At 45.4% G+C, this 27,894-nt stretch overlaps 2 protein-coding genes and 1 long non-coding RNA gene across 3 annotated transcripts; 1 reads left to right on the plus strand and 2 right to left on the minus strand.

Moving 5' to 3' along the window:
* Positions 1 to 2,220: 2,220 nt before the first annotated feature.
* On the minus strand, positions 2,221 to 14,648 carry LOC105093362 (cytochrome P450 2B4). Its single transcript, XM_010985231.3, is given in 10 exon segments — positions 2,221 to 5,091; positions 8,822 to 8,963; positions 9,921 to 10,108; positions 11,068 to 11,192; positions 12,112 to 12,311; positions 12,748 to 12,908; positions 13,558 to 13,707; positions 13,796 to 13,958; positions 14,488 to 14,597; positions 14,600 to 14,648. Coding segments are annotated over 10 exon segments (1,479 nt in total). The 3' UTR covers positions 2,221 to 4,900.
* On the plus strand, positions 14,545 to 19,966 carry LOC116154913 (uncharacterized). The gene is made up of 3 exons (XR_010382366.1): positions 14,545 to 14,693; positions 18,750 to 18,879; positions 19,632 to 19,966. It is a non-coding gene; the product is annotated as an uncharacterized LOC116154913 (long non-coding RNA).
* On the minus strand, positions 16,368 to 27,894 carry LOC105093363 (cytochrome P450 2B4). Its single transcript, XM_010985232.3, has 9 exons — positions 27,678 to 27,894; positions 25,874 to 26,036; positions 25,582 to 25,731; positions 23,592 to 23,752; positions 22,032 to 22,208; positions 21,387 to 21,528; positions 19,922 to 20,109; positions 19,427 to 19,568; positions 16,368 to 16,732 (listed from the first exon to the last, which is right to left on the minus strand). Exons 1-9 carry the CDS (start codon positions 27,846 to 27,848, stop codon positions 16,542 to 16,544), a joined length of 1,485 nt encoding a protein of 494 aa, XP_010983534.1. The 5' UTR covers positions 27,849 to 27,894; the 3' UTR covers positions 16,368 to 16,541.

Consider the following 27,894-nt stretch of genomic DNA (forward strand, 5'->3'; position numbering starts at 1 on the left):
ATGAGTCTGGAAGGGAGGAGAAGCAATCTGGTTGGGACCTGCATCCCTAGCATGGGACACAGAAGAGAAGGGAGATATCATGGGCTAGGGATCCTCCCTGGAGAGTGAGGAGTTCAAGCTGCATATTAGGCACTCTGGCCCTGAGGTCCAACACTGGGAAGGCAAGTCCCCTTAGCTGATTTGAAAACCAGTGGGGCTTACTGGAGGTCTGTAAGACACTAAGACTCTGCTCTTGAAGAGCATCCACATGATTGCTTATTCCTGGTTACAGCACGGAGGCAGCAGAATGAAAACTGCCTGGGGCTCTGATCAGCTTGCCAGGACTGTCCCAACATACACTACAGCCCCAGCCCCTCATACTCTGGCAGGCTGCCATTGCCAAAGAGAATGCACACACTTAGGGGGAACAGAGCAAGATTGGACCTGACCCTGCCTCTGACAAAGGCAGAGGCAGACTTTGCCAGTGCAAACTTCCCTGCCCACTTTTAGGAGGAGTGAAAGTAGCTCCAGGGCAGAGACCCACATTGCAGGTGGGAGCAAAACCAGTTCAGTAGTGAGGCACAAAGCCTTCTGGTCCTGATCCAGACTCTAATCAAGGTGTGCACACTGGGGGAAAAGTGAAACTAGTACAGAAGTGCAGCCTCAAGCCCTCAAGCCCCTGCCATGACGCCAGTCAAGACAAAGAATGCCACCACCTATACATGGGAGAAACCCAACCCTCAGAGCTTCTACTCCAGCACCTTGGACCTTGACCCAGTCTCCAGTAGTGGACTGGCTGCCACTGAGCACAGGAGGAACCCAATCTCACACCTGGCTCTGTCTCTAACCCCTTTATCTCCAGCACTACCTCCCACTGGCAAGTGGTAGCTGAAAGAACACCACAGGGGAGGATGTGGCCTGTGCTCACTTCAGATCCACCTCTGCCACCAAAGCCACTGGGCACATGCAGACTGCATAGGGAGTTCCCACACAAGGACATCCCTTCAAGACCAGGGTAGACAACTGTTTCACCTAATTTCATAGAGATAGAGAAAGTGAAACAAAATGAGAAGACAGAGGAATACGTTTCTAATGAAAGAACAAGAAAAAAAAAAAACCTAAATGAAACAGAGATAAATAATTTACCAAATAAAGAGTTCAAAGCAATAGTAATAAGGCTAACTGAACTTGGGAAAAGAATAGATGAACACAGTGAAGATGTTAACAAAGAACTAGAAAATATTTTAAAAAGCACCAGTCAGAGCTGAAGAACACAATAACTGAAGTGAAAAGCAAACTAGAAGGAATTAACAGCAGACTAGGTGATATGGAAGAATGCATGAGCTATCTGGAAGATAGAATAATGGACATGACCCAAACAGAACAGCAAAAAGAAAAACAAATTTTTTAAAGTGAGGATAGTTTAAGGTTACCTCTGGCACACCATCAAGCATACTAACATTCATATTATAGGGTCCCAGAAGGAGAAGAGAGAGAGAAAGGGGTAGAAAATGTATTTGATAAAACTATAGCTGAAAACCCAAAGCTAGAGACAGAATAGATTTCCAAGTACAGGAAGCACAGAGAGTCCCAAAGAAGATGAACCCAAAGAGATCCACACCAAGATATAGAATTAAAAAGGCAAAAGTTAAAGAATTTTAAAGGCAGCAAGAGAAGAACAAAGAGTCACATATAAGGGAACCCTCATAAGGCTATCAGCTGATTTTTCCACAAAACTTTTGCGGGCCAGAGGGAGTGGTATGATAAATTTGTTCAGTGCTGAAAGAGAAAAACTTACAACCTAGGATACTCTACCCAGCAAGGTTATCATTCAGAGTTGAGGGAGAGATAAAGAGCTTCGCAGACAAGTAAAAACTAATAGAGTTCATCAGTACTAAACTGACCTTACAAGAAGTGTTAAAAGATTTTCTTTAAGTGAAAAAGAAAAGTCCATAATGAGAAGTAAGACTTAATAGGGAAGGAAAAATCCTACTGGTATAGGAAAGGCTGTGGATCAACCACTTAAATAAGTCAGTATGCAGGTTAAAAGACCAAAAAAAAAAAAAATTGTAAAATCAACTATAATTATAATAAACAGTTAAAGGGTAGACATGAAGATGTAAAATATGACATGAGAAAACACAAAACGTGAGGGAAGGGAGTAAAAAAATGTAGATCTTTTAGGATGCATTTGTTTTTTTACCTTTTTAAAAAATATATTTTTATTGAAGTATAGTCATACAATATTATGCCGATTTCTGGTGTACAACATAATACTTCAGTTGTATAGGAACATACATATATTCATTTTCATATTCTTTTTCACTATAGGTTACTACAAGATATTGAATATGGTTCCCTGTGCTCTACAGTGTAAACTTGTTTATCTATTTTTTATATATTAGTATCTGAAAATCTCAAACTCTCAATTTATCCCTTCCCATCTTCTTCCCTCTCTGGTAACCATAAATTTCTTATCTATGTCTGTGAGTCTGTTTCTGTTTTGTAAATAAATTCATTTTTTTTAAGATTCCACATATAAGTTATATCATGTGGTATTTTTCTTTCTATTTCTGGCTTACTTCACTTAGAATGACAATCTCCAGTTTCATCCATGTTGTTGCAAATGGCATTATTTTATTATTTTTTATGGCTGAGTAGTATTCCATTGCATAAATATACCACAACTTCTTTATCCAGTTATCTGTCAATGGACATTTAGGTTGTTTCCATGTCTTAGCTATTGTAAATAGTGCTGCTATGAACATTGGGGTGCATGTGTCTTTTAGAATTAAGTTTCCTTCTGAATATATGCCCAGGAGTAGGATTACTGGATCATATGGTAAGTTTATTTTTAGTTTTTTGAGGAATCTCCATACTGTTTTCCATAATGGCTGCACCAAACTACATTCCCACCAACAGTGTAGGAGGGTTCCCTTTTCTCCACACTCTCTCCAGCATTTATCATTTGTGGACTTTTGAATGATGGCCATTCTGACTGTTGTGAGGTGATACCTCATTATAGTTTTGACTTGCATTTCTCTGATAACTAGCTATACTGAGCATTTTTTCATGTGCCTCTTGGTCATTCGTATGTCTTCATTGGAGAAGCGCTTGTTTAGATCTTCTGCCCATTTTTGGATTGGGTTGTTTGTTTTTTTCTTATTAATTTGTATGAGCTGTTTATATATTCTGGAGATTAAGCCCTTGTCAGTCTCATCTTTTGCAAATATTTTCTCCCATCCCATAGGTTGTCTTTTTATTTTGCTTATGGTTTCCTTTGCTGTGCAAAAGCTTATAAGTTTAATTAGGTCCCATTTGTTTATTTTTGCTTTTATTTCTATTGCTTGAGTAGATTGCCCTAGGAGAACAATGCTGAGATAATAAATTAGATAATGTTTTGCCTATGTTTTCTTCTAAGAGGTTTACAGTGTCTTGTCTTATGTTTAAGTCTTCACACCATTTTGAGTTTATTTTTATGTATGGTGTGAGGGAGTAGTCTAACTTCACCAATTTACATGCAGCTTTCTAGTTTTCCCAGCACCATTTGCTGAAGAGGCAGTCTTTATTCCATTGTATGTTCTTGCCTCCTTTGTCAAAGATTAATTGACCAAAAGTTTGTGGATTTATCTCTGGGTTCTCTATTCTGTTCCATTGATCCATATGTCTGTTTTTGTAGCATTTGAATTTAAATGACTATCAGTTTAAAACACATAGATCTAGTTATAGGTCAACACATACAAACTCCATGATAAACACAGATCAAAAACTTACCACAGATACACAAAAACTAGAAAGAAAGGAACACAAGCATAACACTAAAGAAAATCATCAGACCAAAGGAGAAGAGACTAAAATATGAAGAACACCTTCCTTTCATTATCCCGACAGAGTGAAACAAAAGTCAGGCAGCCCTGTACACGAATGTTCATAGCAGCTCTATTCACAGTAGCAAAAATGTAGAAGCAACCCACATGGCAATCAAGGGATGAAAAGTCACACAAAATGTGGTAATTCCCTGCAATGGAATACTATTCAGCCATAAAGCAAATGAAGTACTGATACCTGCTGCAATGTGGATGATTCTTGAAAACATGACGCTAAATGAGAGAAGACAGAGTTCCTTTCTGCGTGATACCATTTATGTGGAATTTCCAGAATAGGTAAATTTATACAAAAAGAAGCATACTGGTGGTTGTCAGGGGCCAGTGGGAGGAGAGAATGGAGATTGACATCTTAATGGGACAGAGTTTCCTTAAGGTATGATGAAAATATTTTGGGATAGAATTGATGGTTACACAACATGATTGCACTAAATGCCATTGGATTGCACACCTTAAAATGGTTATGGTTAATTTTATGCTATGTGAATTTTACACCCCCCCCCAAAAAAAAAAGAGCAATGCAGCACAGATAGCCACTGGCCCAGGAAGAGAAGAACACTATTTTGATCTCACTGGTTTGGGAGGATACAATCATAAGTAAGGGAAATATCACAGAAGTGGAGGGCTGGACTGGCAATTTTAATTCAAGGAAGGAAGAGGAGGGCAGGGGTGAGGAGTGGAGATGAGGACAAGGGAGGAAGGCAGGGGACCTGGTTCTGATGCTGCTGTTCGGAGTAAGCTTGGATCTAATCTTTCTAATCTTTCCCTCTTTGGAGCCTCAGTTTCCCTAACTGTGCTAGAGGTGGTGGTAACACTAAGTTACTGAAGGTATTTCTTGACCCTGAAGAGTCCTCAGTCAACAATGCAGGTCATCTGGGGATGAGTGGCATCTACAGCAGGCTGGATGAAGGAGAGACTACAGAAGGGACCTTCCCAGGGAGAGAGTGAGCAGGGAGGAGTCAGGAGGCCTGTACACGTTAACTCCGGACAGAGGCAGGGGCTGGGTGGAAGGACTCCGAGAGGATCTGCATCTCTTCTCACCCTCCACCGTGAGGCAGGAAGCAGACCTGGAATGGAGGGCACACTCTCCCCAGCCCCTCTGTCTTTGGCGTGAGGTCGATGTCTTCCAGGGCCTTGGGAGGGCCCAGGGAGAAGTTCTGCAGCATGGAGGTCAAGAAGAGGAAGAGCTCAGCGTGGGCCAAGCTCTCGTCCAGACAGAGGCGTTTTCCTGAGGATACAAATGGAAGGTGTGTCATTGTGGGGAGTCCTTGAGAAAACTGCCCCATCCCCATGATTCTGAGATATTTGCATGCTCGTTTACATAAATTTGCATATGAAGTGCTTTCTTGTCCTCAATACCAACACCACCAGTGTGCCTGTCTGCGTGTGTGTTGGAGGGGAGTGCATTTCTATCTCAGTCCTACCTCTTCTCAATCTGCACCATATGGTGCCCTCCTCTGCTCCTGGTACCTGGTCCTTGCCTGTCTCGCGCTCTCTCATTCTCTGTTTCTCTGGTTAAGTATACTCTCAACTAAGCCAATTTATGAGAAAATGTGAACTGGGAAAAACCCCTGGTAGCCTGTCCCACTACGAGGAGCCATGAGAGAGAGGTATAGGGGAGCTGAAACCTCTGGCGCATCCTGGACTGATACACAGTAAGTAGTTGGACACTTGCATCTGCATTGGCTGTTAGAATAGTGACCTACTTCTGATCAGCTGGTGCACAGCCTTTGCTCTCAGCTCCTGAGTGCCCTCCCTCTTCTGGTCCCGTTGGCCCTCTTCCCAGCCCCTCCGCAGTCCTGCCCACAATCAGCAGCGAACAGAGTAAGCCTCCCAGACCCAATTCCCACACCACAACCAGTGGAAGTTCTGACTGCTCATGGCCACGTCATGCTTGATAAAGATTTTAAAAGCACCCCACCCACCCTTGCCTTCATTTTTCTGACTCTCATATGCTCTATTCATATCTTCCTGCAAGATGGGGTTAACCATCACGAAAGTCCCATCTACATGGAGCCCTGAGTATCCACTACTGATTTCAGCACAGGCCGTGTCCACTGGAATATCCAAGGATGGGACCAATGTGTCCCTGGGCTGGGCCACAGTTTGAACTTCCTCCAGTTGACCTGCAATCCCATTGGGAAAGAAAGGAGGCCAGAGAGCTGCCCGGCATACGTGGTAAAGTTCATTACAGTGCATAAGTATTCACAGTGCATCTCTGGGTGCATAAACATGTCTACCATATTGAACTTGGATGGGACTTGCTTTGTCCAATGAGATGAGGGCTAAATTGACACATGCCGTGCTGTTTTCCCTGTTTCTTCAAGTGTCAGGATAGAGTCCCCATTTGCCCCTATCTCTACATGCCTGTGATAGTCTGGGATGGGCATGTTGCTTGAGCACAAAAATAACTTTCTGGCTTTATTGCTGAGGTATTCAGGTTGTCTGTCACAGCCCAGCCTGTCCTGACAAACAGATCATGACTTCCTAAGGGAACTTGGAAAAGCCCTCCCTCTGCCCTCTGGGCCTCCCGTGTTCCACTTCTGCAAGAGAGTGATGATTCAACACTAAGACATCCACCGTTTCTTCAAGAGTTCAAAGGAGAAAAACAATCTGATCATTGTGATGGGAGCTGAAAAGATATTTGAGAATATCAACACCTAATCCTGATTAAATCCTGTTGTAAAATGGGGTGGAGGGGATAGTTCCCTAATTTGATTTAAAATGGAGAAAAGTATATGGAAGAACAAACCATTAAATACCTGGAATAGGCGATAGCCATCAACAAGCTTAATAGAGAAGATAAACATATTCCCCTTAAAGTTAGGAGTTAGACAAGATTGTTCACTATGACTACTGCTACTTCACACGATTCCAGAAAGTGCTAATTCATGACATTAGGAAAAACATGCCATGTGACTTTAACCTAAGAAAGCTGAGAAACAATTAAATCAAAATATCATCATTTGCAGACGCTAACACCAATTACTTGGAGAACCCAAGAGAATAAACGAAAAACTGTTAGTTATAAAAGAAACATAAGGAAATTGCTCAGTTTTGACAGAAATAGACACCCCAAAAGCCCAGTGGATTTCTGATATACTATTAAACAATGTAAAATACTATGTTAGAAGAGTATTATGGACTGAATTGTGTCCTTCCAAAATGTGTGTGTTGCAGCCCTAACCCCTAATGTGATAGTATTTTGAGAAGGGGCCTTGGAAGGTCATGGGGTTTAGATGAGCTTGTTAGGGTGGGGCGTCCATGATGCAATAGAGTTCTTATAAGAACAGGAAGTGAGATAAACAGCAAGGCCCTACTGTACAGCACAGGGAACTATATTGAATACCCTGTAATAACCTATAATGAAAAATAATATGAAAAGGAATATATATGTATATTTATGTATAGTTGAATCACTGTGCTGTACACCAGAAATTAATACAGCGTTGTAAACCAACTATACTTCAATTAAAAAAAAAAAAAGAAGAAGAAGAAGAGATACCAGAACCTCACTCTCATATGAGGACACAGCAAGAAGGCGGCCATCTGCAAGCCAGGAAGAGAGACCTCACCAGAACCCGACCATGCTGCCACCCTGATATCGGACTTCCAGCCTCCAGAACTGGGAGAAAATTAATTTCTGTTGTTCAAGCAGCCCACTCTATGGTATTCCGTTATGGTGGCCTGAGTTGACAAAGAGATTCCATGAATAATAGCAGCAACTCCTCCCATATTTCTTAGAAATAAATTTAGTAAGAAATATGCAAAACCTAGTTAAAAAAATTAAAGTTTAGGATGTCACCAAGTGATACAAGAAGAACTAAATGGACACATTCTTGTTTTGTCTGGGATATATCAAACATGCAGATTTGTCAGAGCTACCGGAATCAAACTACAAATTCAGGTTAATCTTGATAAAATCCCAGTGATACAGTTTTTTGAGATTTTGACAAAATAATTCTAAAGTATACCTGGAAGAAAAATAACATGTGTGTGTACGTGAAAGAAAGAAGAGTAATGGAGAGTGATTAGCACCTGTAAAATATCAAAACATATGTGCATATATAATAATTCAAGCAAACAGTATTATATAGCTAGAAAAGACAGACCAGTGAATCAGTGTGGATATTTTTTTAAAAACAGAAATAGACCTAAATAGATTAAAAAATTGAGACATAAATTTCAAGTCAGTGGCTGAAAGTTGAATTGTTTGAAAAGTGATTGAATCAGGGTGCTTGCACAGCTCTGTAAGCGAATATTCCTTAAATTTGGGGGCCCTAAGTGCCTCCTGGATGTCACTCTAGTCCAGGACTTGATTTTAACGATGAAACTGGCTAACAAGAAATAAATCAATGAGTTCTCCTTCTTTCTCCTGCCTTCTGTTCCCTTTCTTCTTTCTTACTGTTCTTTCCACTACCTACCTACATATCTATCTATCTATCCATCATCTACCTTTGTGTCTGTGCAAATATTAATTAAAATTCTGACAGACATCTTCGGAATATTAATAGGTCTGGTTTTGGTGGTAAATTACTGATGATTTTTCACTTTCAACTTTTACTTCCTTGTTTGTATTAAAAATTGAAAAAAAATAGTTACTTTAATTTTAAAAGAAAAACTGAAAATGCCTTTCCCCATTCTTGGCACATAGCAGATGCTTGATAATGGATCTAATTTTGGTCTGTTCTGTGTTTGCAAGTGCCTGCATTGTGTGTCTTTGTCTCTCTCTTTCTCTCTTTCAGTTAGTCTCCATCTTCCTTCTGCATCACACCTCCTCCTTTTCCTTCCACCTCACACCATCTTTGTCTCTGTAGATGTTTTGCTTTCTCTTTCCTTCAGAATCCTCATCTCTTTCTGAAATATTCACACAGTGTTTGGGGTTGGACAAAGGGAATCACACACGGTGGGGCGGGGTGAGCAGGGGTTCCCATAGGAAGAGGAAGGGCATAGCTTACCCATGGAGAATGGGATGAAGACTTCCTGCTTCCTGAAGTTGCCTTCTGCATCCAGGAGGTGGCCAGGGTAGAAAGCATCTGGCTTCTCAAAGTGGTGTGGGTCTTTGAGGGCAGAGCTCAGGATGCAGTATACAGTAGTGTCCTACGAGGACGCCAAAGACAAGGGGACTCAAATGGCCACCCATACGGAGTAGCTGAATCTATTGTGGTGAAATCACATCTACAGCTAATAATAAGCCTCACCCACTGTATGGCTCTACAGTTAGAGGCAGAAATGTTGAAATAATTCTGCCTCATTTACAATAGTTGTGTCCCACCTTCTAGAGATCCTCACCGTCTTCCCCAAGATACTATGGACTTCTTTGTGATTCATCAACTAAATGGTTCACAACTAGCCCAGCAGAAGCCTCCAAGGACTTGACTCCAGGACTAGGGCCAGAATATAATCTGATGGACGCTGCCTCTTGGGTGATTAGACATTGTAAATATCATCCCTAGGTACATCTACACTGGGAACATTTGCAATCGTGGGAAAAATGAGTTAGTATCATAAACGTTGATCTGACAATATATCTACAGCATACTGTTACATTAAAAAAAAAGGAAAGCCACACTTACACACAAAATAAAACAAGTTGCAAATTGGACATAAAAATAGGAGGGGAAGGTGACATGCACACTGAATATACAAGCTGCAAAGTGATAGACACAGTATGAACCAATCTTTGTGTATATGGATATATTTGTTGTATATGTTCATATAAACTTAAGGTAAATGTGGAAGAAGAAACATCGAATTGTGAATGTCTTCTCATGAAGAAGAAAGGTAGGAGAGATGATAAAAATAGCTTTTAAAAAAACTATTTAAAAACCATTGTACAAGTTTCAATAAGTATATGGTACATTCTTCAGCAAACCTAACATCGTATAAAGGTAAAAATAAATAAGACAGAACAAAAGAGAAAGGACTTGTCTATACTTCTAACATCTTCCTCCCTCCCGTGATAATCTGGAAATTCCACCAACCAGAGACATGAAACATAAGACTACGGGCAGACAGCACCTTCCAACCAAGATTCCATACCCCTGATGGTCTCACCTTAGGGAGATAATATCCCCGGAAGTGAGTGTCCTTGATGACTGAGTGGGGGATACTGAAGGGGAAGATGTCATTGAATCTCTGAACCTCGTGGATGACAGCATTTGTATAAGGCATTTTTGCCTGATCTTCAAGGGCTGGGAGACAGTGTTCACCAATCACTCTGTCGATTTCTGCCTGGATTTTCTCTAAAAATGGTTAAGGTGGGAAGGGGAGACATCAATAAATGCCCATAAACAGTGGGCTCAACCAAGTGCCCTAAAAAATGACCTACAGCCTGATGGGAGGGTCTTGTAAACTCTTTACTAAGATGTTGGGTTACAGTTCCTTCTCAATAAAAGCTCTGAGAAAGAAAGTCGACGGCTTCTTTGTGGGGAAGTCTTGTCTGATGTTCCAGTCTACTTATGATGGGAGGGACTTGGGTAAAGATGTGTGGGTGGAAATTTATTTAACATTTAAGGACGCCTTTTTTTTTCCAACTAAAAATGAGTAGTGGCTGAAACTGGTGTCATATCCATTTGTCCTGCTGACGTGCTATGTGATCTTGGATAAGTCATTCTCCACTCTGGCCTTAAATTCATTCCTATAAAATAATGGAGTTTGATCAGATAAGAGTTTCTCCAAGGCTGACCTGCAGACCATCAGCATGAGAACCAATGGAGGGGTTTTTAATTAGTTGCACACCAGCAATATACTTCACAAAGTCAAGTTCTTTGTCATCTTCAAAGTGACAACCCCAGAGAGTTGCGTCAAGAGCCATGTACTTTTGTAGATAGCAAAATGTGCTGTGAATACTAATGTTTATGACCGGAACATTCTTTGTAAAACATAAATCACCTTAAACAATCGCCCAAGAATTTTGCAAATTACAAGACACTTCATAAGTACAAATATCTTCTAAACCAGAGGGTATTTCACTGAATGAATAATATTTTGCAAACCCAAGAGTGCTTGGTCAACTTCAAAGAACTTTGTCTGCAGCAAACCTATGTTGTAAGTTACAAATCCCTGTAGGGGTGGATTTTTTTGTTTTTCAGACGGCTCAGGACAGAAGCGTATGTCTTCACCCATCACCCAAGCACCTTCTAGCATGGCCTCAAAGACCTTCAGCCTTCCCTAGATCCCACCTACCATAAGCCCAGCTCACCTAAGACATCTGGGTTCTTAAGAAGGAGTAGAAAACCAAAGCTGAGCGTGGTGCCAGAGGTCTCTGTGCCAGCGAAGAACAGTGAGAGCACCGTGTCGACGAGATTCTTCTGGTGGAGCGCGCTCCTGGATGGGGCAACGGACATTCCTTAACATCTCTCCTTGCAAAGATTCCCAGTATCAGGGTCTTCTTATTTCCCTGAGAACACCATGTTACTCTGTGTCCGTTATTCTTTTTCCTTGTCCTTCTTTCTCTAATCAAGGCTGACAATGCACCAAAAGGATGAGCTCGAGAGCCAAAATACCTGGGTTCAAACTCAGGCACTAGCTGGGTGTCTTTGGGCAAGGAACTTAACCTCTCTGTACCTTAGTTCGTCACCTGGGGTTGTTTGGATATAATGTATGATGTGCTCAAAGAACAACAGGCATTAATTTAAAAAAAAAAAATTCTGGGGAAGAGGTAATTAGGGGTTTTTTTGTTTTTGTTTTTTAAGGAGGTACTCGGGATTGAACCCAGGACCTCATCTATGCTAGGCGTGCGCTCTACCGTTTGAGCTATACTTTCCTCAGGAATTAAGTTTTTGTTATTTTTCTCTCTGTCCTCGGATACCATTGCACTCCTGATTGGCCCTTGCTGCTGTCACTCCAGCTGTCCTAGTGAAGATGCTTAACAGCTGTTACCTGCACTTGCCAGACCAATCAGAAAAGACGTCAGCCACCAGCCAATTGGAATAGACCTGGGCCTCTGACCAGTCAGAACAGAGTCGGATCTCGGCCTGTCAGAATTCGGGGGAAGGCTGAGCAGAGACTCAGGGAAAACTTCTTGGCCCACAGGTTCACTCAGTTCGTTACTACCTCTTTAAAGGCATATTCCAGGAGGAAGACTTGGGGAGGCTGAGGGAGGAATGGGCAGCAGAGGGGTTGGACCACTGGCTTTCTTGCTAATCCTTAAGGAAGTATTTCAACATTTAAAGAACACGTACATCGTACCCAAACGCAAGAACTCAGTGGCAGTAGTGCGGCCGTCAGTCTCTTTCCCACCCACCCGCAATCCGGTGCAGCCCTTGCTTTGTCCATGTAGAGCAGGAAGGAATCAATGAAGTCCTTTGGGTCACTGGGGTCCAGCGTCTTCCGGTGCCTCTCAATGTTCTCAGTGACAAAATCTCCCAGTTCTTGAATGATGCTGTGCAAGCGAGTGTGTGTGCCAGGAAAGTGTTTCATGATGTTCGAGAGGAGCTCGAACACCTGTAAGGCGGCAGGGAAGACCCTGAACCCGTTCTGTTCTCTGAGCTGGTGCCGTGGGTGTAGGTTTTGTGCGCTGCATCATTCACCCCGTGGGCTTGGAGAACATGCATCCCAGCCGAACAGACACACACACACACAAACACACATACACACACACACACACACACACACACACAGTGGTGCATGAACCTCTGCAGCCTGCCCCAGTCACTCTCACATCTGCTGAGGCTTCTTCTCTCAAAGTCCACTCTTCTCGGAGGCCTGGTTTCCACCCCAACATGGACTGACGGCCTCACCTGGGAGGGTGCAGGGGTTAGAGTGTCGCACATAGACCTGACCTCTTGATCCCTTCTGGTTTTGGTGTTCAGGACAGAAAGCATCTTATCTCTTCCCAGAGTCCACCCACCCTGTCCCACTGTGGAATCTTTGGCCTCACCTGGCTGTAGGAGGAGCTGAAAATGGTGGAGATATCATTCAGTAAATGTAGCAGCCGTGAGAATCTGGGGTCCTGGTAATTAAAGCTCTCTCCAAAGACAATGGAGCAGATGATGTTGGCCATGGTGGAGTTAAAGAGGATGTGGGGATCCAGATAGGCCCCTGAGGAGGAGAGGTCTGTCGTGGGGTGGGGGGTCCCCTGCATTGCCCTCCTGGGTGGCTCTGACCTGGCTGGTGCCATCCTGGCTTTTTTGATTTCTCTGTCTTTCTCTTGGCCACCTCGAATTTCATCGAGTCTTTGCATCTCACCTTTTCTTTCTGAGAGGCTCCACCTCTGCGTCTCTTTTTGTTTCCCTTGGTCTCTGTCTTGGTCGGACTTTCTCTGGTCTTTGGCCCTTTATTTCAGACTCAGCCCCTTCTTCTCTGTTCTCTCTCTGCTCATGCCGTCTGTCCTGATGCCCCGTCTCCTCAGCCTCACTGACGTTCTGTGTTCCCTTGACTCTCTGTCTCTCTTTACCTTTTCTTTCTAGGTCTTTTCCTTGCTCGTTCTGCTCCTGGGGTTCATTTTGGTGGTGTCTTCAGTTTCTCTCTGTCTGCTTTCTCTGCCTCTCTCTCTCTCTCCCTCCGAGTCTCTCTCTCACTCTGTCTCCCTTATCCTCTTTCTCTTTTTCTGTCTCTGTCTCCTTCTCCCCTCTCTCCCTCAGTCTGTCTCTGCATCTCTCTCTCTCTCTCTCTGTCTCTGAATCTCTCTCCAGCAGTCACATCCTCTCTCTGTCTTCATCGCAGCTTCAACTCCTTGCCCTGGGCTCACCCTGGAATCTCCGCAGCTCCTCCACCAGACACTGAGCCTCCTCCTTGATTCGGTCCTCGATCCTCCGCTTCCCCATCCCAAAGCCCTTTAGGGTGGCCAGAGAGAATCGGCGAAGAGCTTTCCAATTCTTTCCACTGGCAAAGACCACACCTGATTGGTGGGGTGTGAAGGAAAGGTTGAGAAGACAAACAGGATGTCCCCTCCTCCTCTCCACAAACCTCACCCCCACTCCACTCACCAGTTCCCTGGAAGATGGGCTCAAGGACAGTGATGTGCCCTCAGCCTGAGAAAGCCTCAGCGCCATCCACCAGGGCCTCCCTCACTGCCTCGTACCCCCACAGGATGACGACCAGCCGTGACTCCATGTAGATGGTGAAGACATTCTCATATCTCTCCCGCAGCTGTTGGAAGAGTCTAGATCACTCTCTGACCCTAGAGAAGGGTGTCCATGCTCACACCTTGTCACACCTTCCACCGTATCTTAACCTGCCAGCTGCAGCCCCATTGGGAAGAACAGAGACTTGAAGTCTGTGGTCCCCTCCAAGCTTCACACCTACCCCCTCACCCCAAGCATCCTCCTCTCTTGGCTTTTCCAGGAACCCTCCCAGCTTTGGATTTAAGAATTCCAGAGACTCCTCACGTCCCGGCTCTAGGACCTCTCCCTCCCATCCCACGCAGGCTGCAGTTCAGAGTCTCGAGTCTATCAGAATTTCTCTCTCCAGTCAACCTGGCCTCCATTCCTTCTCATGGGAACACTTACAAGCTTCTCTAGAGGGCACGCAGGACCAGATGGTGGCTGAAGAAGTGGAAGAAGACAGTCCCCAGAGGGGCTGTGAAACCCCAGCGGTAACTGAGCCCCGGCTCCCTTGCTGCCTGTGAGCTGTTTACGACGCCCCCACCTCCTGCCTTCCACCCCCTCTTCCATCTCACCGCCAGTAAGGCCTTCAGAAGGCCCTTGTGGCTCATTTGCAAAATGTTTCCCAGGAAGGGCAGAGGCCATGGTCCGGGAGGGAGGCGGCCTGGGAGCTGCGGTGGCCCCAGAGGAGCAGGAGGCCAATGAGGATGAGAAACAGGATGACAGAAAGCGCCATGGTCCTCCCTTCGCCTGCCTTCCGCCTTGCTGCCCTTCTTAAAAGGTAGGCTGCTCTGTTGTTTGTTTGTTTATTTTCCTGTGGCTTGGTGGAGGTTGTGTCAGAAACCTACCTCAGCGGAGCTCCTGCTGAGTCTCCAGAGGCAACAGGGAGCCCAGGGCAGCAGGCCTTGCAGAGGTCAGGAAATTTAGCACATCAGATGGACCCCAAGCCAGCGTCCTACGGACCCCTGACTGGCTGGAGATATCTTAGTGGTCACAGCCCTTAAGCAGGGAGCATGTCCCGCCAGGAAGGGAGGTGGTGTCAGCTGGAGAAATATGCGGAGGCTGGGTTTGGGCTGATTGCATTGCAAGGGTGGCTTTCAGCCAGTTTTGACAGAGAGTGACATTGCGTCAGGAGGGGCTGGGATGAGCTGACCAGCAGAATTGAGGCATCCTGAGCCCACGGAGAGTGGGGATTTATCTGGGCGTCTGTGCAGACTGAGGTATGCGAAAGAGACGTGGTCTGATGGGGAGTCCTAACTCCATGTTGCCTAGGTTTGGGGTTTTCTGACTCATTCATTCATTCACTCCTCGGCAAATATTTTGAACACCTGTCACATGCCACACACTGCTCCAGGTGCTGAGAGCAGAGTGATAAACAAGACAAGTTTTCCTTCATGGAACAGGCATTGAGGTGAAGGAGCCATTCTCACCTTCTGAAAAGATCACCAGTGACCTGGTAATAAATGGGTCCCACGTAAAAAGGCATGGATCACCACCTGACCCAGGGATGCCAGGCTTTGGGTGTTTATTTGAGTCTCAGGGGTTATGAAAGGGAGTATCGGGGAATCCAAGGTCCCAGTGTAGAGCTGCACAGCTCAGGGGGCAGTGGGCGTAGGGGTCCATCATAGAAGGAAAAGGTGGGGAGAGGCAGGAAGATGAGGATGAGGGAGGACTCCGCTGTGTATAACCATGGTCCCCAACATGGATGTACCTCGAAAACATCACACTAAGAGAAAGAAGTCAGACACTAAAGAGCACACATTTCATGATCTGTTTGTATGAAATATGCAGAACAGGCAAATCCAGAAGGACTGAGAGCAGATGGGTGTTGCCAGGGATGGAGCAGAAAGGAGAATGGGGAATGAGGACTGACGGGGACGGGGTTTTCTTCTGGAGTCATGAAAATGTTTGGCACTAGTGATGGTGAGTGCTCAACATTGCGAATGAACTAAATACCACTAAATTATACACTTTAAAATGGTTAGTTACTTGATGTGAATGTCAACTTCATTTTAAACTGTATGTCAGGGGCAGAAAGGAGCTGTGTGAAGAATTTGAGGTCAAGAGCCAGGGAGACAGGGTGTGAATCTTGCTTCTCTATTCACTAGCCATGTGTCCTTGGACAACTGATGCCATTGTCCGGCCTCTGTTTATCCATCTGTATGATAGGCATGACCATTGTGCCCACCACATGGAGCTACTGGAAGGAGGACTCAAGTGAGATTGTGTATGCACAGATCATGGTGCATAAGGAGTTAATAAATGGAAGTTCTCACTGTTCCGAGGAAGAGAGAAGTCACTCAGGGTGAGCTGTGACCTGAGAGGCGGAACGACAGAGAGACCCTGAGCTAAGATTCCCCCTTTAGTCCCAGTTTCTTTATTGTCACCACTTCTTGGATTCTATTAACAGGGGAAAGGAAAACTTCTCTGATACCTTAGAAGAGCTGCAGCAGGATGAGAGGGGGTGAGACTGCAGATGGGACTTTCCCAGGGAGGTGGCACCCAAGGAGTGGGAGGATGCTGGCTTACAGCTGGTCTCTCAGAGGCAGCAGAGAGGGAGAGAATCAAAGGGCCATTCTCTGCAGAGGTGGGGACACACATGACCCTGAAAGGGTTGGACCCCCTTCCCTCAGCCCCTTTGGCGGGGCAGGAAGCGGATCTCGTACGTCGGGGGCACTGTGCCCACACCACTCTCCTTGGGTGTGAGGTCGATGTCCTCGGGGACCATGGGGCTGGCCACGGAGAAGTTCTGGAGGATGGTGGTGAAAAAGATGAATAACTCGGCACGGGCGATGCCTTCGCCAAGACAGATGCGCTTCCCTGTGGGCACAGAGGTTTGCAGTGTTGACAGGGGGCGGATGCACATTCTTTGCCCTGTTGCATCCCAAAGCCCGGACACCTGTGTCCATTGCAATAGATTCGCATGGGATTGGCCCTTAACCTGCAATTCATGGTAGACTCTTAGAGCATTCCCAAACCCTCTGAAAGCAGGTGCAAATCGCTGGGTGGGTATGCCTTGAGCATTTTTCCGGGACAGAGTTTGTAGATATAGTTAGATTTCCAAAGCATTCAGTGGCCCCACAGAACATGAGGAACCACTTCCGTTTGGGTATGTGTGTGTGTGTCTGTGTCTGCGTCCACATGTAGCTGTGTGCATACGTCTGACTTAACATTTTTAATGTCCCTCATATCTCATATGGGAAGAATGGTACCTATCTTGTAGGGCTATTGTGAGGTTAAAGAAGTTAATGTTTGTTAAAATTCTTAGAATAACACCTGGCCCAGACTAAGGATCCTATACATGTAGTTAGTACCTCATGTATGTTTCTCGGTGTGTGTGGTGGGGCATGTGTGTGCGAGGTTTGTATCTGGACTGTCTATGTTTGTGTATCTCTGGGTTTTCTTCTTATCTCAGCCTGAGAGTCATGGCCTCAAGAGTTCTGGAAAGAGCCAAATTGTACATAAAACTGTGAATAGGACTGATGCACATGGGAATGGGCGTCTCTGGCTTCCATCAGATTCTCAGAGGCATGAAGACCACCCCCTTCTCCTCAATAGTTATAAACCACTGGCTTGAAGAGAAATGAGGACAAGGGGAGCCAGAAAAACAGACAGGAACACTGAGAGCCTCTCCCTTGTTTTCATGGTTCTTAATCTGCAAGCCGACAACCTTGGGAAGGTCATTTCAAGGATGCATTTCCAGACATTTCCTAAGCCTTCCAATTTGTTAGACGTTGTACCTGAGTGCAGGTGTCTGGGGGAAGGGTCCACATCTCTTTGGCATATCCAAAAGTGGGGACATGTGAACTTAGAAATACAGGGCCACAGCTGGTTCTTCTCCTGTAACTGGTTCTGCAACCCAACTCTTCCCGGGCAGCCTGACTCCAGCTCCCTCCCTCCCACCCCACACTCCCCATCCCTGGGGTGGTCCAGTTGGATGCCCTTTGGCTCTTTTGACACCTTTTGGCTGGCTCTGTCTTTCTGTCCCCAGCCATCTGCCTCAGTCTTTTTCCCTGTCTTTACTTCCTGTCAGGCTCTGTTTCTCTGTTTCTCCTCTTTTTTTCTGCTTTCAGTCTTGCTTAACTCTCTGTCTCTGTCTATTTGGATATGATTTTGTCTGCAGTTCTCTCTTATTTTTCATCTCCCTCTACTGTTCCTTTTTCTCTCCTTCAGTGTTTCTCCTTCTCTGCTTAGGCAATTCTTCTTTTCCTCTCTCTGTTTCTCTCCCCCTTCTTCCTCTCTCTCCTCCTCCTCTTCCTCCATCTCCCTCTATTAGGGTACATTCATTCTCTGTCTCTTTCTGCCACTGTCTCTCCTGTCTCTCTCTCCCTCTGTCTCTCTTTGGCTCTCTCTCTCTCTCTCTGTTTCTCACTCACTCTATCCTTCTCTGTCTGTCTCTGTCTTTATTTACCACATCTCTGCTTCTCTCTAAAGTTAGGACAGGACTATTGAACACAGAAATTGACCCTTACCCCACTACCCAACATGCCCCCTAACTCTCACTTAATATGAAATGAAGGAGGTGGCCATTGCACTAGGCAGAGCCAGGGGCCTTGGGTCTCTGAAGTCACTGGTGTAATTCAAGACTAGGGATTTGATGCTAAAGTAAGGTCCCACTTTTCTCCCAAAGGATGAGGACCCTGGGCATTGGGATTTTTTCTGGGTGGGGCCAAAGAGTAGAGAATGGGGATAGAGACAAGTCAGAGCATGTCAAGACCCTCCCTGCCTCTCCAGTGCCTACAGGACAAATCCAGACTCCCCCCAGTTTTCAAGATCCTGCCCAGCTAAGCAGTTCACCCTTATCCACTTCTGTAATCCACACCCATGTCTTCCTGAGCTCTAGTTTTCCAGATGGACCATGCTGTCTTCACCTTCAGCCTCTGCTCCTGCTCTTCCTGCTGATGGAAGCCTCCAGTGGCTGACTGATGGTCACCCATGATGTCTTAGCTTAGAAGCCAGTGCTTCAGGTAAGCTTTTCCTCACCAACCCACCCAGAGTAGTCAGTCCTTCCTACTTTGTGTTCCCAAAGTCCCCTTTGGAGCACTTATCACAGTTGTGATTAATTATATTAATAATAGTTGCCCCAATGAACACTTACTTTGAGCCCAGCAGCTCTAAGTACATTGCAGGCTGTAATTCATTTAATTAGATACTATTTTGTGACCATATGATTAATGCCCATCTCCCCTGTTGGACTGTAATTTTCCTGGGGCGGGAACTATGTCTTGATGTGACTTGTCTGATGTGCTATCTTCAGTCCCCTCTGAAGCAAGAGATATTTTACACCAATGTGTAAAGAGGTTAAATATAGTCGCCCAAGGTCCAGCTCACTAGGATGTGCCTTGGAGATAAGATCTCACTTCTCAAGCCCCTTCTAAGGCTGTAGTGAAAATGAGATGAGTTAATGCAGGGAAAGCAACTGGCACATACTAATTGCTCAATAAACAAAGAACTCTCCTTGATAGTCTCAAGGAGGGGATGGCACTTGCCCTCTGGAATGCAGATCCAGCTTACCTAGGGAGAAGGGCATAAAAGCGTCATTTTTCTTCAGTGCCCCGTTGGCATCCAGAAAATGGTCAGGGTTGAAGGCATTTGGTTTTTCAAAGTAACGGGGGTCATGAAGAGCAGAGCTCAGGATGGGATATACTTCTGTGCCCTGAGGGAGAGTCACAAGATTAAAAGATATTACCATTCTTTCCCCACACCACCTCCAAGAAAGAAAGAAGAAAGAAGGAAAGAAAGAAGGAAAGAAAAGAAAGAAAGAAAGAAAGAAAGAAAGAAAGAAAGAAAGAAAGAAAGAAAGAAAGAAAGAAAGAAAGAAAGAAAGAAAGAAAGAAAGGAAGGAAGGAAGGAAGGAAGGAAGGAAGGAAGGAAGGAAGAAGGAAGGAAGGAAGAGAAAAAGAGAAATGAGAGTGATAAAACCAAAAAAAACCAAAAGGTCAAGTTTGGAGATCGAGATCCCAGGATGCCCACACAAAGGAGATGCAGGAGCCCAGTGGGATGATGTACCTTGGGGAGGATGTAGCCTCGGAAGTAAGTGTCTTTGGTGACCATGTGGGGAATGCCAATGGGAATGAGGTCTCCGAATCTCTGAATCTCGTGGATGACTGCGTCAGTGTATGGCATTTTGGCTCGATCCTCAAGGGCTGGTGGGCGGTGTGAGCCAATCACCTGGTCAATCTCCTTGTGGATTCTCTCTGCAGAGAAGTGGACGAGTGAACCTCATTTAAAGAAGCATTTCAGTAAGGACACTCATTTCTATGGGCCAGTGAACCAGGAAAAAACCTGTAGGAGAGGGTTAGATCATTGCCATCCCCCAGAGTAACCAGCTTGGGGTGGGGGGAGAAAGCTACAAGAACTCTCACCCACTGATGTCTGATGAATGTTACGGATTCTCTCCCAACATGCACAGGTACACACACACACACACACACACACACGCACACACACACCACAATTTTGCATAGAATTTCAGATTAAAAACTCAAGGCTATGAATCTGTCAAATCTCCTCCTCTAAGATGAGTAGAAAATGAGCTAATATTTATTGTGTGTGTATTACAGATGAGGCATTGAGCTAGGTCCTCAGGAATATTAAAGGAAAACAGATCAATAGATTAACCCAGGAACAACTGGATAAATCAATCAATACATCAATCAGCCAATCACTCAGTGGATTAATTCACGAATGGAAAGGCTGATGAATGGAAGAACATTAATGAATGGATGTATTAGTACTTATCAATCAAAGATTAATTAATGAATCATTAATTAATAAATGGCTCATAGACAAATAAATAAATGAACCTGATTAACCAATAAATCACATGAATGGTTGGATGGCTAAATTTATGATGAAAGAATAAATTTAAAAAATAGGTAAAAAAGGAATAAATAGATGGGTGGATTGAATGGTAGATGAATAAATGAGTGAATTATTAAATAAATAAATAAAAGGATAGATGGATGGGGAACTGAAAGACTGACTGATGGAAGGATTAAGGTATGTAACCTAGTTTTAGAAAAACAGATGGATGCATGAATGAATAAATGAGCCAATGAATCAACGACAAATAGTTCATTCAATGAAGAACTGTTTCAAAGGATCAACAAATGAATCAACCAACCCCAATAAAGAAAGGAAGCACATGTCCTTAGATGAATCGCAGATGAAAGAATCTGGACATATAGGTTAAAGAATGAATGAACAGACTGTTGAATGGGCAGCTGGATGGATGGGTCAGTAGATCTTTAAGTGATGGGAGAAACAGTGGGAAGACAGATTGTCAGATTCTCCATCCTTCCATCCACCAACAAGGCTGGCTTAGTTGGGGGTCATTCAAAACCTGCAGTGCTCTTGGCTTAAGAGGGGAACACTGCCTCTCTCACTCACAGAAGACCCCTAGCCCCATTTCTGCAGCCTCAAAAAGGATCAGAAGACCCCTCCCTTAAGTGGCTGTCCCCAGCCCACTGACCTGTGACATGGGGGTATTTGAGCATGAGCAGGAATCCGTAGCGGATAGTGGTGCTGGTGGTCTCGGTGCCAGCAAAGAAGAGCGACAGAGAATTGTTGATGAGGTTCTCCTCATGGAACTCACTTTTGGGGTTGGACTTCTCCTGGATCCAGAGGAGTGGGGTTCACATCAGGGGAGGCTGGAGCCCTGCCGCTCACACGTCTCTTGGGGTCCCTCCTCCTGTTCTGGGTCTCACCGCATCTGGCCCATTTTCATTCTCCCTATGCTGCGTGTGTCCACCCATGGGGCTCCGTCTCTGTCTTAGTCTCTCTCTGCTCTGTCTTACTCCATTGCAACCCACCTCCTCATCTCTTTGGTGTTTCTGTCTCCCTTCCTCTCCCAGCCTCTTTCTGCCTCTGCAGGTCTTTTCACATGTAGCTGTATTTTGCCCCCTTGTCCTGTATTTCCTGTAACTCTCTCGCTCCTCCCTAGCCTCTCCCTCCTTTCCTCTCCTGCTCTGTTCCCTTCTGACTCCCCCTCCCATCTCCACCCTCTGATCGTCCCTTCCCCTTTTCCTCACTCTTCTACTCCCTTCCCCTCCCTTCTTCTCACCCTACATCTTTTCCTCCCTCCTCCCCCCTCCCACTGCCCTCTCCCAAACCCCACTTTGTCCATGCGGAGCAGGTAGGTGTCGATTAAGTCCCGGGGGGCCCTGGGGTCCAGGGTTTCACGGTGCTTCTGCACATTGCGGCCAATGAAGTCTTTGATTTCCTGCAGGTTACTGTAGATACGCCTGTGTGTGCCAGGAAAGTGCTTCAAGATGCTGGAGTAGAGCTCGAACAGCTGCGGGAAAGAAGGAGCTGTGAGGTCCTCCTAGGGCTGAGCTAGCCCGTCACAGGGAGGGGCAGCCCGCCGCCCCCACCCTACCCCTGCCCTAGTACCTCCAAAAGAGATCTCTGTCTCCCTCTGTCTTTGTCTCTCCATCTCTCTCTCTCTCTCTCTGTATTGGAGTCCCTCACTCATTGATTTTATGTCTCCTTTGATTTGTTATTCTCACATTTCCTCTTTCTGCATCTTTCTGCCCCATCCTCAAGTCTTTTTGTTGGCCTCTGCCCCGCCTCTCTCTGTCTCTCTCCTTTCCACCTCTCCTTTTCTCCATGTGTTTCCTTCGCATCCTCCCTCTGGGCTTCTACCTCAGCTGGTTCATCTGTTTTGCTCAAACCTCTCTGACCCTTTCCACCTCTCGCATCCCCCTTGCTTGGTCAGACACTGATAACATGATGCTTATACAAGACAAAGCTGCCGACTACTTAGGACTAGTTATCTATTTTGCAGCGTATGTCTCTTGCTTTGCCTGATGAGAAGTGTAATACCTAACTTGTCACAAACAATTGCAAAAAATGCAGAAACGTATAGAGTACGATGTAAAATTCCTTCTTAATCTTTCTAGAAATAACCATTGTTAACTGTTTGGGAACTCTTTTCAGACTTCTCTCTCCATGGTTCTCTGTGGGAGGAGAAAATTGAAACCACCTGTTGGGCTTGTAGCAAATACTCAGCCTGGACCCCATTCCAGATTTTCCAGAGCAGACTTTCCAGTAGGAGGTCATGGGCATTTGTATTTGTGACAATCCTATGTGTGAATCTGACACACAGTCCTGGTTAAGCACAGTAGCCAGGCATACTGTTCTATAGTTTAATTCTTTAACTTAATATACAATAGGGGTATTTCCCGGTTAGTTGAGAAAGAGAAATTTTATTATTTTGTTTTAAAAGAGGAGCATATTACCTTGTAATCTGGGAGACATTTTTCTTAAAAACAGAAAGATGGAAGGGAAATGGGGAAAATGAAGAAATGTGGTTCCTTATTTTCATGTATCCTTGAATTTCTTCAAGTAAGGGACTTTGCCAAAGACAGAGGCGAAGATTCAGAGGAATCAGGGGCAGAAGAGTAGACCAGAAAAGTAGAGAGCCTGAAAGTCTGATTTAGTGTCTCTCTCTCTGATTCTCTGTTTCTGCCTCCTCCATCATTCCCTTTTCTTCCTCTTAGTCTCTCAGTTCCTGTTTCCCCCGTCTCTCCTTCCCTCCAGGTCTCTGTGTCCCTATCTCTCTCTGCTGTCTTTGCCCTTCCTTCAGCTCAAAGCTGCATTTCGGCTCCCCCAAAGCAGATCACCCTCATTCCCCTGCCTGGATGTCCACCCCTTCCCCACCCTCCCTCTCCCGGACCTGACTGGACAAGGAGCTGATGAGTGAAAAGGACTGAAAGATCAAGTCCAGCATCCTCAGGAACTCGGGATCTCTGTAGTCGAAGCGTTCTCCAAAGACGATGGAGCAGATAATGTTGGAGGTGGCGGATTGGAAGAAGAAGGTGGGGTCTCTGAGAGCTCCTAGGGGGAGGAGGCGGGGGTCACAGGACACGGGCTCAGATGCCTGGAAGCATTTGACTGCTGCCCCATCTCTGTGTGACTCTCCTCCGCCACTCAGTAATGACAAAGAAAACAAGAATAGTAACAGCTAACAGTCGCTAGCCCATGTGATGTGCCAGGCCCCATTCTAAGCACTTCACATAATATTTAAGTCTCACCTCAAATGTGTTTAGAAGACGCAAAGCAGGCGTTTAATCAACTGTGTGTGTAAATGAAAAAATCTGCTCTCCCTGCCCTTTATCTGTCATCTCCTTTGTCCACCTCAGGAGCTCTCTGGTCTCCAGGGAATCATTCTGCACTTGTTGGTTGACATCTATTCTTGCCAGGCCTGCCCCAGTTGGAGGGAGGATGGGCTGTGAGCCAAGAACGTCGGGTTGGTGCAGCCTCTCTCCCTGGGTCTCACCCGTCCATCTTCTCTTGTGCCCCTGCAGACCCTTTCCTGAGCCTGTCTGTCTCCAATTTTCTGTGCCTCTTCTCTCTGCCATTGTTTCTTTTTTTTTTTCTCTTTTACAGATTCTTTTTTATTAGAGGTTATTATAAGATATTGAATATAGTTCTTTGTTCTATACAGCAGGAACTTGTTTATCTATTCTTAATATGAAAGAGATCATATATATGTGAATAACTGAATCACTGTGCTATACACCAGAAACTAACACAACATTGTAAATCAATAAGACTTCAATAAAAAAGAGAAAAAAATGTAAATGGATTAAATGCTCCACATAAAATCTGCCATTATTTCTTTCTGCCTCTCAGAGTCTCTTCCACTCTTTCCCTCTTTGTCTTGGTTCCTCATCTCTGTCCCTTTCTTCTCTCCATCTGAATCACTCTGTCTCCTCCTTTCTTCTCAGTCCCTCTGTCCCTCTTCCACTGTCGCTCCCTGTGACTGCCTCCGCCCCTCCCTCCCAGCCTCTACACTAAAGAAAGGACCATGTCCCCTTATGTCACACACACACACACACACACACACACACGTTTATGAGGAATCCAAAATCAACCAGAAGTGCCCATCAATCTTCCCAAGAGCAGAAAATCCCCGCTGACCCCGTGTTCACTACCAGCTCGTCAGCAGTTCACTCAAGGAAGGGAACATTCAGTTTATCATTTTCAAAATATCTGTAGCTTTCCCTTTTCTCTCTTTACTTTCTTTTTATATAAGTCCTGTTTGAGCCTTTAATAGAAGCAATCAACCATGAGTTGGTTTCCCTGAACACAAGTAACAACATGCTAATTAATATCTGAGTTTATGTCTTTGAGTTGTTCTTTTTTCAAATTTTATTGAAGTATAATCAGTTACAATGTGTCAATTTCTGGTGTATAGCATCATGTCCAAGTCATGCATATAAATACATATATTTGGTTTTTATATTCTTTTGCATTAAAGATTATTACAAGGTATTGAATATAGTTCCCTGTGCTATATAGAAGAATTTTTAAAATATATTTTTATATATTGTGGTTAACATTTGCAAATCTCAAGCTTCCAAATTTATCCCTTCCCACAGTAACCATAAGATTTTTTACTATGTCTGTGAGACCCCCACCGCGAGTCTGCTTCTTAAGGCTACACTCCCTGCATCTTTCCTGCTCCCTGCATTTCTCTCCTACCCATCTCTATCCAACTCTCGGCCCCGCTCTCTGTCCCTGCTCCTCAGTCCGATGGTCCCCCCAGCTCTGGCTTTTTCTCTACGTCTCTTTCTCTGCCCACGTGTACTCCTCTTTCCTTCAGTTGCTATGCACCCACAGTTTCATTGTCTTGCTCTCCTGCCCAGGCCCCTGGGGCTCACCCTGGGTGTTCTGCAGCTCCTTCACCAGAAACTGAGCCTCCTCCTGAATCCGCTCCTCCACAGTCCTCTTTCCCATCCCAAAGTCCCTCATGGTGGCCAGAGAGAATCGTCGAAGGGCCTTCCAACGTTCCCCGTTGGCAAAGACCACACCTGGGGGTTGAGGAGAGGCATGGGTTGCAGAAGAAGTTGGAAGGAGACTCCGGGTCCCTCTCAATCCCTCATCCTCCTTCCCAGACTCACCCACCCCCATCCCCATTCCCTCTTTCCTTCCTTATGCCTCTGAGTCCCTTACCATATCCTTGGAATACTGAGTCCACGACGGCGATTTGCGCCCGGCCAGAGAAGGCCTCAGCCTGGTCCACCAGGGCCTCCCGCACGGCATCTGTCCCACATATCACAACGACTGGTCTTGGTCCCAGGTACACCGTGAAGACATCCCCGTATTTTTCTTGCAACTGCCAAGCATAACCATAGCCAGGGTTGCTTTTTGTCAGTATGCCCCTCCATGGCCATCCCAGTTTTAAACCATTAAAACACTTCCATATACATTGGTGATTAGCCACTGCCCCAAGACCTTCCACCTCACTGCCTTTCTGCTTCTCAGGACCCAGCAACTAAAGGATTAATCCGTGAACCAGCCCTGTCCACATGATCGGTTGGTGCCTTAAGCAGACCAGATGGTTACATAGCCCTCATATCACCCCTACTCAGGTGATATTAGTTGAGTCTAGTCAGATCTCCCCCTGCATCTCAACTAAAGAATCATCCTTCCTGTGACCCGACTTCAACCTCTGGCTGCCTCCTGACAATTTCCCCAGAGAACTACCCTGAATTACCCACCCACATGGAGAACATGAAGGGAAAGTGATGGCCTTCTGGGAGTGATCATGAAATATGAAAAATCATAATATCCTTTCAGCCATTTGGGAAACTGCTCAGCAGTATTTACTGAAGCTGGACGCAGGTATACTCAGTGACTTGGCAACTTCACTCAGATACACACCCAACAAAAATGTGTGCACGTGTTCACCAAAAGAAAAAACGAGGAGATTCACAGACGTTCAGCAACATAGGTAGAGAATAAATAAATAGTCATGTAGTCATGTCGTGGAATACTATACAGCAATCAAAAAGAACAAACTACCACTAACCCCACAACAGAAATGAAACTAACAGGCATCATGTTGAGTGAAAACAACTCAGACCCAGAAGACTCCATGTGTCATCATTCTATTTATATGAAGTTCAAAAAGATAACAGGAGCCTATGGTGTGAGAATAGTGGGAGGATAGTGACTAGAAAGGGGATGGACATAAGGAGGGTCTCTGGGGACAGAATGTGTTGTTACTTATCTGTATGTCAACTATGTGACCATGCTCATTTGAGAAAATTCACTGAGCTGAGCACTTACGATTTGTGCACTTTTACCCTAAATGTGAAACTTCAATTAGAAGTTGGCTTAAGCGAGGGAAGGGTACAGCTCAAGTGGTAGAGCACATGCTTAGCATGCGTGAGGTCATGGGCTCAATCCCCAGCACCTCCATTTAAATAAATAAATAAACCTCTCTGACTTCTCCTCCCACGCACCCCCTTCGCTCACACAGATCCAGCCTCCCTGTTGTCCCCAAACATGCTGAGCCTGCTCCTGCTTCAGGGCCCTTGCACCGACACCTGTCTCTCCTTGGTACCTTCCACCTGCATCTTTCAGGGTATCTGCTGTCTTCTGTTGCCAGAGGAGAAGCCTATCTGATTGGTGCCATCAGCCCTTTTTCTCTCCCTTCCATTGGCAGGCGGACACCCAGGGACTTGGTGGAGGGAGGCAGAGGAATGTGAAATTCTACTCCCCTGGCTCACATCCAGACACTTGTTCGTGCCCACTTGCCTGTTCCAGGGACAGGGCCCGTACACCTCCAACTGAGCAGGGACACCTCTGGCTGTCTGACCACCAAGCACCATGCTTCAGCTCCATGCACCTTGCTCACCCGCCTTCCCACACCCCACCCCTGAGCCTGGAAGGATACCTCATGCCTTCAGGGGAGGGATCCCAGGTACAAAGTCAGGGGGCCACCCTCAGACACCATCCATCTTCATCTCACCTTCAGGAAAGATTTAAGCAGGCCTTTTCTGTCCACCTGCAGAATGTTCCCCAGCAAGGGCAGAGGACGGGGGCCTGGTGGGAGGTGGCCATGGGCCTTTGGGCGGCCTCTGGCCAGGAGAAGCAGGAATCCCACAAGCAGAGCAAGGAGGAGGAGCACGCTGAGGTCCATGGCCCCGGTCTGGTAGACTTCCCCCTCACTGCAGCCTCTGAGCTGA

Source organism: Camelus dromedarius, chromosome 9 (assembly GCF_036321535.1).
Source record: "Camelus dromedarius isolate mCamDro1 chromosome 9, mCamDro1.pat, whole genome shotgun sequence".
Taxonomy (NCBI): domain Eukaryota; kingdom Metazoa; phylum Chordata; class Mammalia; order Artiodactyla; family Camelidae; genus Camelus; species Camelus dromedarius.

Bases quoted from the DNA above. Each gene is read 5' to 3' on its own strand.
- LOC105093363 (XM_010985232.3), bottom strand. From the start codon at position 27,848: ATGGACCTCAGCGTGCTCCTCCTCCTTGCTCTGCTTGTGGGATTCCTG. The intron at 25,732-25,873 runs GTAAGGGACTCA...CTCAACCCCCAG, and splicing joins CTCAGTATTCCAAGGATATG to GTGTGGTCTTTGCCAACGGG. The intron at 23,753-25,581 runs GTGAGCCCCAGG...TCCTCCCCCTAG, and splicing joins GGAGCTGCAGAACACCCAGG to GAGCTCTCAGAGACCCCACC.